At 40.9% G+C, this 10,320-nt stretch overlaps 1 protein-coding gene across 2 annotated transcripts; it reads left to right on the forward strand.

Moving 5' to 3' along the window:
• Positions 1–2: 2 nt before the first annotated feature.
• On the forward strand, positions 3–9,627 carry st13 (ST13 Hsp70 interacting protein). Of its 2 annotated transcripts, none has more exons than XM_059347060.1 (13): positions 3–154; positions 555–694; positions 1,568–1,616; positions 1,728–1,824; positions 2,059–2,132; positions 2,684–2,750; positions 2,884–2,968; positions 4,045–4,155; positions 4,582–4,684; positions 4,807–4,923; positions 5,600–5,639; positions 5,861–5,949; positions 8,916–9,627. In XM_059347060.1, the coding sequence occupies exons 2-13, from the start codon at positions 585–587 to the stop codon at positions 9,048–9,050; spliced, it is 1,077 nt and encodes a 358-aa protein (XP_059203043.1). In that variant the 5' UTR covers positions 3–154; positions 555–584; the 3' UTR covers positions 9,051–9,627. The 2 variants fall into 2 exon arrangements, with proteins under 2 accessions (XP_059203043.1, XP_059203042.1); XM_059347059.1 differs by lacking the exon at positions 3–154 and adding an exon at positions 231–371.
• Positions 9,628–10,320: the final 693 nt, after the last annotated feature.

A 10,320-nucleotide genomic window follows, 5' to 3' on the forward strand; every position in this document is an offset into this window, starting at 1 on the left:
AGGGCAACAAACTCCCATGCGCCTGTCGGTCTGCCCGACAAGTCGCCTGAATGAAAACAGGAGCGACGCCACTATTAAGTGTAGCTGAGTTGTGGCGATAAATATCAACCGAAACCATTCTCTGCGGGTGTAAACGGTGTACATCTTCGATCAGGTGCGTGTCCCTTAGATTACTGACATTCATTGCTGCAGCTACCAACTGTTTTTCATTAATCACGGCCCATATTGCAGCTAGCTAACGACATTATCATGCGTCAAACATTCACCGCGTCACGGACGGGTTCACATTTCTAGAAACTTCTGTCTTTCCCAAATGTAAACAGTCGCCAATGCTAGTCGTGCATGGTTGCTTCATTACTAGCTCCTGAACTGTACGTATTACTGGGTGTATGTCAGTGCGAAGTGCACACAGCGAGGTTGTAGCGCTCATTCAACCTCTGCATGTTAGCATACCTAGCTTAATAACGCTGGCATTTAGGTTAGCAGGAGAGCACGTAAACACAGACTTGTCTAAGTTGTGGATTGTTTTTATTTCTGGTTTCCCCCACATACAGAGCACTGTTGGCTGGACGTGACAGAGCAGCATGGACCCACGAAAACTGTCAGAGTTAAAGGGCTTCGTGCAGATGTGCGAGTCCAGTCCCGACATCCTGCACCTTCCAGAGATGGGCTTCTTCCGGACCTGGCTGCTCAAGTCAGTGAGCCTCGGAGCGCAACTGTTGCTCCCATAGATATATATATATATATATATATATATATATCTATATATATTATATAGATATATATATCTATGATTGCTCCAGCCTGTCGCTGAAACGCATTCCGTATGTTATGTAAAATAATCATAGAGGATTTATTTTGTCAATATATAACTAATGTACTTGCATAATGTGTCAAACAGACTGCAGGATTACCACGTGCCCAGCCCCCCTCACCCCCCCGCCCACTTTCCAGTTAAAAACTGTGTGTGTGTGTGTGTGTGAGAGAGAGAGAGAGAGAGAGAGAGAGAGAATAATGTCATACACATTTATTTCTCTTTGATGAATTACACTACCACAACTCTGTTATTTTATAGTCCAAACACACCGAAACCATTCACTTTGTCAAAGATATTTGAATCAGAATGGTTCATGTTTTTTTTATAAAAAAAGGTTGGTGCAGTTTAGTCTTCCTGCCACCATGTGAAATTTAGACGAAAATAGAGTAGAGATGAAAAAAGTCTATTTCCATTGAATAAATTCTTGAACTATAAATGCCCAAAATGATCTTGTTCTAGCTTCTCCAGCGTTGATACAAATGTTGAAATAAAGCCTAATGATTGTTGATTTGATAGCTGCTTTTTAGACATTGCCACGTTTGGTGACATTTTTAATTAATCCAGAAAATAATCAGTAGGTTGTTTGCTATATAATGTGTGTAATATATATTTTTGTGATATAAAATACATTTTCTGTGAAATTAAATTGAGAAATTGTTCATAGATGAAATAGCCACATTGAAATATCCTATCCGGCAAGGAAAAACCTTCATAGATACCTTGCTTACTGAATTGTTTTCTATATTGCAGCATGGGTGCAACAATCCCTCCCCCTTCCAAGACAAAGGAGTCATGCCAGGTGACGCATACTTATTTTTATAATGCCAATTACTGTATACATTTGATGATTTGATATTTTTGTGTTTTTAGTCTTGTCACAAGTTGTAACAGAGTGATGTCTGACTTGTAGGGTGGCTGTCCTTGTGGTCCTCGCCCTACACCTTCATCAGCCCCGCCTCCTGAGCCAGAGCCGCCTGTACTGTCTGAGAGTGAGGAGAGTGATATAGGTACATAAAGTTTCTAAAATCACAGTTCTGGCCTCTGGGAGAGAAGAGTCTGTAGGTTTGATTGTTGTGAAGAGAATGGATAATTTCACAAAATCTTAGTAAAATGGTTCAGAAAAAGTACCTACCTTCTTACCCATACATCCTTTTTACTGTGAAGAGGACTTTGATTGAAGTTGTCAAAGTAATAGATATTGCCCTAACAAGTCCTCATTGTAAATGTTGAATCTTTTCCAGAAATGGACATGGAGGGAGTGATCGATCCAGACACTGATGAACCACAGGAGATGGGAGATTTCGAGGACATTGAGGTAAAATGTTGATCTTTTCCATAGGAATGTCCAGATTCAATCTCAAAGACTCTGCATGGAGGCAGATTAAGACATTTTTCACTGATTCTACGGGCTATTGAGTTATTTTTAGCAACATCTGATTCTTTGTTTTGATGTTTTCACTCGCTAACTTTTTTCATGCACAACAACGCATTAAGTGAAGTCAACTCTCCAACTCTGTCTTTCCTCCAATCCACTGAGCGACTTTATTAAAAAAGATAAATGTATACTTTTATTAACTTTCATTTACTGCAGTAGTTAACTGTGCACCTGCATATATAAGTACAAGTATCGAAATGGGACTCAGTACTGGATGATACTCTATTAAACCACTGGGATCAGGGGGAAAAAAAGCTTGTTCAGGGCATTCCTATCTTCCAAATTGTCTGTTAATTATTCATCCATTTACTCAAATTCAATACTATTCTCAGGATGTTAAAGGAGATTCCAGACGAGAAATAATAAATAACTCTGCTTTCACCATTATAAGCAAGATTAGTTTGAACATCTGTGCCCATACATGTCCTCAGGTCACAGAGGAGATGATGGACCAGGCCAGTGAGAAGAAGATAGCGGCCATTGATGCTCTAGGAGAGGGTAGGTTGACATTCTGCTCGGAACGTAAATGCAGACAGAGATTTTCTGTTTTAATTACGTGCATAGAAAGATGCTGAAAATTAAATTAGATTTATGATATCTAATTCCTGTTTACATTGTTTTTCTCTTATAGGCGATCTGCAGAAAGCTCTGGATCTTTTTACTGAAGCCATCAAGCTGAACCCCTGCGTAGCCATCATGTACGCCAAGAGGGCAAGGTGAGGGTGTTTTCTATGTCTTTCTGACTATAAAGCAGCTCTAGGTGTTATACAAAGACTGAAAGTATCAAAATGCTCAACTGAGAAATGAAAGAAAAGGTTAAAAAAAAGTGTGTATATGGTGCTGTTACCGTCATTCCCCAGCTGCAAAGATGGTGCAGACACACAGATACCCCTTTTTCGACTGTTCCAGGACTGGTTCGGAGCTGGTGCCTAATCTTGAACCAGTTCCTTGCATTTCGGCTGCCAAAGAACCAGTTCTTGGCCAGGAAAACTGGTTCCAGAGCAGCACCAACTCTTTGCTGGTCTCAAACCACAAATCGCTTAGTTCAGGGTCTGGGGGCGGGATAATCGTGACCAACGAAAAATGTGTCTTTGATTTGCTTACATACAATTTGATTGATAAGGGTTAACATTAGTAGGCTAGTGTTAGCCTACAACAAAGGCTAACACCAACATCTTATGCTCAGTGTTAATAAGAATATAAACGCTGTCCGTAGCAATTAAGACGAGAAGAACAAATGTGTTATGTCATGTTTGGATGCCAATGTAGGCTCGCAAAGCCATTAGCAACATTTGTAGGGAGACGATGTAATCCACCATTGTGGTTATCATGCTTGCGGAGAGTGGAAGTGTTTCCAGATGTATAAAGTTACTGTCTAGCCTGTGGAAAAAGCAAGTAGGTTCTGAGAAGGTTAACAAATTCAACAACTGCGATCGAGCACCAGCCCAGCAAAAGAACTAGGTTCTTGTTGGTTGAAACGGGGAGATGCAGATGCGAAAGTTCGGGTATCACTGACCAATCAGAGCAGACTGGACTTTTTCAGGAGGAGGGCTTTCTTAAAGAGACAGGCGCTAAAATTGAATATTTCAGGGTATCAGAGTGTGATTTCAGGTGTATTTAAACAGACCGTTTGAGAAAAAGAAAGTGTTTTTTGAACATTAAAGCATGTAAACATGTTCTAATAGAAGCCTTAAATACAAATGTGAACCTAAAAATGAGCATAATATGTCCCCTTTAAGGGGTGTCATTTTTGGATGACTGTGAGTGTAATCAGTCGTCCTCTTTGTGTCAGTGTCTTTATCAAGATGCAGAAACCCAACGCAGCCATAAGAGACTGTGACAGAGCCATCAAAATCAACCCAGACTCTGCACAGCCTTACAAGTGGAGGGGTAAAGCTCACAGGTACATTTCAGTTTCACACCCTGACAAACGCATGACATAACCAAACCCTCAATGTAAACACTCAAAAGCATGACACATCTCATGTTGTTCAGCAACTGGCATCTAATATTTTATAAGCTGAGCCAAATGTGTGTTACTGCAAGATCAGTTATCAGTGGCTCTCAATAAAGCCAGTAACTTTTAGTTGAATCATTTGTTGTCATTATTAACTTGAGAAGATGTCATATTTAACGTTATGCCATATAAAAAAAGTAAAATAAATGATTTTTTTTTTTTTTTAATCTCAATACACACCCTGCATCAGATCAAAGAATAACTTGTGTCAAGGCCCCTATTCACTGTGTTATTTGATGTAAATTTAACATTCAGCAAACCTGCAAGATCACTGTTAACTCAAATGTGTGCGTGTTTGTGCGCGCGCTGCAGGCTGCTGGGCCACTGGGAGGAGGCAGCCAAGGACTTGGCCACGGCCTGTAAACTGGACTATGACGAGGACACCAGTGCAATGCTAAAGGAAGTCCAGCCTAAGGTATCACTTCAGAGAAAAGGGGAACTAAAAGACAGTGTTCAGCCTTTTTTTATACTCGTAGTGACTCACAGCAGAGGTTCCCAGCTGTGAGTTGATGGTTCTTTATTCTTGTTGCTTTTCAGGCTAACAAAATCATAGAGCACAGACGCAAGTACGAACGCAAGAGAGAAGAGAAGGACGTCAAGGAGAAACAAGAGCGGATAAAGAAAGCCAGAGAGGAGCATGCACGGGCTCAGAGGGTGAGTCGCTGTGGGTTTTCCTATTTAAGTGGTACACTTACAAAAATATTATAAATGTCCCTTGAAGTTGAACTATTCCCTGCACACAGTCAACTGTAACATGACACCAATAGACTAAAGGTAACTGATTTAAAGCTGTGCAATTCAAGTTCTCAAAAATATTGTAATGAAAAATACTGTATGTAGCCTCACATGCGACTGTTTGAAGCTGACATTGAAGTAGAAAAACTCAATGTTTAATCCGGTTCTTCTACTTTAGCGCTTGTGTTTTTGCTTGTGGAAAGACACAGCACTCCCAACACTTGACATTCGATATCACTCTTACAAGTCCCCCATGCACACAAGCCCCAAGGACCAATTCGCCTGATAACATTTGGAATATCTAGAAAAACAGCATGATTATATAATTGTATTCCCTTTCGAGATAGTGGAAAGATGCAGAAGAGCCAGACAAGATCTGGGTGTTTTTATGCACTGAAATCAAACTTTTTGGCTACATGCGCGACTGAGCAGCTTTAATAGGATTGAAAGGTGCCCTGCCTTCAACACTGTATCCAGTTCTCTTTATACAACCGCACCATTTTCAACACATGACTAGTAGCGGCTGTTAAGCTATGATTGGAGGTGTAAGGCACTTCTGACACTGATACAATCCCATTCTTTTGTTTTTCAACAGGAGGAAGAAGCACGACAGTTTGGAGGAGGATTCTTCCCAGGTATGACAGTGGAAACGAGCCGATTCACTCACGATAGGATGAGATTAACACTCCAAATGTCCTTATAGGAGAAGCAAATAAAAAGATAACACCTTGTAGAAAATAATCAATACTCGTCTACAAACTCTGATCATTTTATGGATCAGCTACATAGTGTATGCTGTAAGATCCAAAGATGATAATGAGAGCTGCTACAGTTAATGAGTCTGGTTTTTCTGCAGGTCCTGCTGGATTCCCAGGTGGAGCCCCTCCAGGAATGCCTGGTCTAGGTGAACTCCTGAAGGACCCCGAGGTGCTCAACGCCATGAAGGTGACTTCACTCCCACTGCTATGTCCCATGTCTTAGGTTGTAGAGATATTAAAGGAGCAGGTCAACATGTTGGGAAATCCACTTTCTTTCTGAGGGTTAGATATGAAGATTGATACTAGCCTGGGTATACTGCCTTGCGCGCTCAAATTTAATTTCGAACCTCCAGGCGGTCTGGCAACCAGGGAGGTTTCTTAGCCCTGTTTTAGGGATCCAATCACAGAGCGGGGAGGGACGTTAAGACGATGACGCGTACTTCTCGGCACTTGGAAGCTTGTAGTTTTCTTACGATCCAACATGGCTGCTGCAGTCGCGAAACTCTCTTTAGTTGTAGATAGTGTTTTAAATAGTTTAGAGCGAAAGTTGAAAGGCGAAAGGTCTCTCAGCGGCTCCGCTGTCCCCCGGCTCGTATCGAGATCACTGGTAGTGCCGGTGATTAGCGCCGCTTGCGGCGCTACGAGCTGGCGGTCTCGCCGGTGATCTGGCTACGAGCCGGGGGACAGCGGAGCCGCCGAGAGACCCACAGCAGCTTGTTTATTGCCCATAAAATCAGTGGATGTGTGTGGCTGAATGACATGAGGGGGAATAAAGCGTGAAAATAAATCTTGCAGAAAGCAAGAACTGGAGGAGCAAAGCAGCAAGCAGCACTCTCTCACAGACACACACACAACAAACATTAATTTCTGTCGCTCTACTACGTCATCTGGTATAACTGATATGATTGGCTAAGAGCTACCTACAGACGCTTTTGATAGACATTCTAAGCACCCAATAAACGGCTCCGGAGGATCGTAAACCACACCTCCTCTACGGAGAAATGCATTGTTGGTTGCTAGACTAGACCTCATTTGAGAATAGTCTGGTGTTAGCCAGGCTAGATTGATACCACTCTCAAGTATAATGGTAAATATGAAGCTGTTTTTTGTTTTTAGCATAAAGACTGGAAACAGGGGGAAAAGACCAGCCTGGCTCACTTCAAATGTAACAAAATCCTCCTACTGGCACCTCTAAAGTAAACCAAATGAGATGCTTCATTTTTACATGTAATTGCATGAGTCTTTTTCAGAGTTCAGAAGTAGGCAGGACATGGAATGCAAAATCATCATCCTCACTTACACAGGGGGTGGGGGACACTAATTCCACACAGAACGTGTATTGGAGCCTCTGGCAGCACCACAGAGAGATGGGCTTAGATGCGTTATCCTGTTGTTCACTCAGAGAGATTAAAAAGCCACAGGGGGAAGATCCTGTCTACACACAACAGACTTTAGAGGCAAACCGTTTTCCATTACTGACTCTTAACCTGACTAACTGGGACATCGCTCCTGCTCATGTCCTTGAAGTCAGAACACACCTGTGCCCACAATCACACCTCTGATCAGTGTTCCTGCTGTCAGTGCAGGCTAGTTGAAGGACAAATGCAGACCTGTGGGTTTGATATGACAGGAGGAGGAGCTAGATGGACTGACCCACAATCTGTGATCCCATTTTAACAAAAAATGTGCCTACTGGAAGTAATGTATTTCTCTATTCATGGCTGAATACTCAGTAAGTTAAAGGTGGGCTCCATCGATTGTATGTATCCGTCTGTTTGCAGATCTTCAGGAGTTTTAACACAAAAAAAAACCAAAGGTGTATAAAGCTTTTCGTCCCTACAGATGGAGCCATCTGAAAAAATTACCTCAGTGATGAAATTTGAGTCAGTGTTGGATCATCTCTTCTTTACTCTAGCAGCTCGAGGCTACATTAGTCATTACAGGGTATTTCCCTACTACAGTAAGGCTAAGACGCAGCCCCTAAGCCATTTTGAGCACTGAATGTGAAATCAATGTCAGAGCATCGAAACTAACGACACAACTTTTATATATAATGTTTTTAGTTGGTCTCTGGTAAACTTACCAGGTTTTGTTTTCAGCTTTTTGGTTGTTGTCTTTTCTTTACACTACAAAATGTGATGTGAAATTGCATTTGGGAAGGACCATCAAACCCCAAGGAAAATACATGCATCTAAGTCTTTAACCCCCCCTGTTATGTTGCAGGTCAAATTGACCCATTTCAAAGTTAAAAAATAGTTAAAGTATATTTTCATAAAAAGAAAAAAAAAAAAAAAATCAATGTCATGTAAAACCATTGTATTTTATATGCAGGTCTTTCTAATGTACATAAAAACATGCATTTTTTTAATGAAAAACAAGTTATTTATCCTCAATGAACCATGATCTGTGAGAGTTTAAGAATACCATTGCATTAATATTGATTGGGAGGGTTAGTAATTGAGTTATTAATGAAATATAAACAATGTTATTGTGATTTTTTTAGTTTCTGACACTTTTGGATAATTAAACATGCCACGAGTCAAACTGACCCATGGACATAATTGCTATTCCTGAGAAACGAACATAACAGGAGAGTAAATAAACCAAGGGGAAACATTACACCACAAGTATGACACTACCAGCTCTCTGAGCAGACTTTCAGTTGGGCGATTTAATGTAATGTAAGTGGCAGGTTTTCACAGGGAAGAAGAATTTAATCTGTGTTTGACAGTGTTCTAGGAGTGCAGTGATCATTTGGGAGGCTACTTCTTAGAAAAAAAATATAGAAAAAATATTTTTAGAACATAAACTCAGCTAATCCACTTCATCAGGGCTTTGTGGCGATAGTGTGATCAGGTATTATTGACACTGCTTTGTTTCATATGAATTTAATTCAATTATCTCTGTTGTTTGAACAAAAAAAAGCCATCTGAAGAGGTCATCTTTGAGAAAAAAAAATGAGCGTCTTTTTCTGTTTTCTGACTCCATGAACACAAAAGAAAACTGGACTTATTAATCATAATACCTATAATACACCATACTTCTGGATAGATTCAGAGCTGTAGGCGACTGTTACTGTGCTTCTCTCCACTGTCTTTATGTTGCTCTTTGTGGCTAAAGGTAACCATGTCTGCTCTCCATATTAATCTGCAGGACGCTGAAGTGATGGCTGCCTTCCAGGATGTGGCACAGAACCCGGCCAACATCTCCAAGTACCAGAACAACCCCAAGATCATGGCCCTCGTCAGCAAACTGAGTTCTAAATTTGGAGCTACACCACAGCCATAGACAGGAACAGACCAAAGATGAGATGAGGAGAGGAGAGGGGAGGGAAGGGAAGGGAAGAAGAGGGGAGGGGAGAGGAGAAACGTGGGGAAACAATCTGGAGAGCCACAACGCTTTTCAACAATTATTCCACTGTGTGCAGATCAAACTGGGAAATGGGTGACGGGTTAATTGGTTTCATGTAGAGAGAGCGGGGGCAGCTTTTTAAATGTTCTTAGCCTGTTAGCATTTAGCAACGTCCTGATGGTAAGAAGTCAGGTATGATAACCTCTCCTGACTCGTCTCAGCCAGGACTTTACTTAACCACAGGTTGACATTTCTTAACCTGTATCTGGAAAAAGCTAAACTGGGAGCTCCTGCATTAAGACGCTAGCTCACAAACATTTTTACAGCCATTTAATATGTGGGAATGGTTTAGCTACAGGTCTTTTCTTTCTCTGAACAGAGCCGAATTCTCACACACTACTGTCGGAACTTTTTGTTATCTGATCTGTTATTATTAATGCAAAAAAAACTTCACTGATCTTGATGTCTGACCCTGTTGATCATTCACAATAAAAAAAAATTATTTGCTGAAAAACAGGATTGACTTCTTTTCTAGTTCAGTTCTGTTTCCTTTACTTTGCGTCTTGTACAAACCAGACTAGTTTTACAGAATGACAGCATGCACAAACACCTGAGAATGGTGATTCAGAAAAAAATACTTTTAGCACATTAGCATCCAGGAGGGCCGTCACTCAACCCTCTGTGGTGCTCTGACACAAGCTTAGGATTTACTGTTTTACAAGCAACACATTGAACGCAGCAGCTCGTATGTGGATGTACAGTAGTGTTCAAAATAATAGCAGTCCAATGTGACTAACCAGGTTAATCCAGGTTTTTAGTATATTTTTTTATTGCTACATGGCAAACAAGGTACCAGTAGGTGCAGAAGATTCTCAGAAAACCAACAAGACCCAGCATTCGTGATATGCACGCTCTTAAGGCTGTGCAATTGGGCAATTAGTTGAAAGGGGTGTGTTCAAAAAAATAGCAGTGTCGGCCGTTGACTTTTCAAACTCAAAACTATTTTGTACAAACTTTTTTGTTTCTTTAGCAATCCTGTGAATCACTAAACTAATATTTAGTTGTATGACTAACAGCTTCACATCTGTGTGACATGGAGTCAATCAACTTGTGGCACCTTTCAGCTGTTATTCCACTCCAAGATTCTCTAACAACATTCCACATTTCATTTACATTTCTTGGTTTTGCTTCAGAAACAGCATTTTTG

The sequence above is a fragment of the Centropristis striata genome, chromosome 13 (assembly GCF_030273125.1).
Source record: "Centropristis striata isolate RG_2023a ecotype Rhode Island chromosome 13, C.striata_1.0, whole genome shotgun sequence".
Classification (NCBI taxonomy): Eukaryota; Metazoa; Chordata; class Actinopteri; order Perciformes; family Serranidae; genus Centropristis; species Centropristis striata.

What these genes read in the sequence shown, in the direction of transcription:
- st13 (XM_059347060.1), top strand. Translation starts at nt 585, where the DNA reads ATGGACCCACGAAAACTGTCAGAGTTAAAGGGCTTCGTGCAGATGTGC. An exon ending in AGACAAAGGAGTCATGCCAG is followed by an intron (nt 1,617 to 1,727) that starts GTGACGCATACT and finishes TCTGACTTGTAG; the next exon opens with GGTGGCTGTCCTTGTGGTCC. An exon ending in AGGTGCTCAACGCCATGAAG is followed by an intron (nt 5,950 to 8,915) that starts GTGACTTCACTC and finishes ATTAATCTGCAG; the next exon opens with GACGCTGAAGTGATGGCTGC.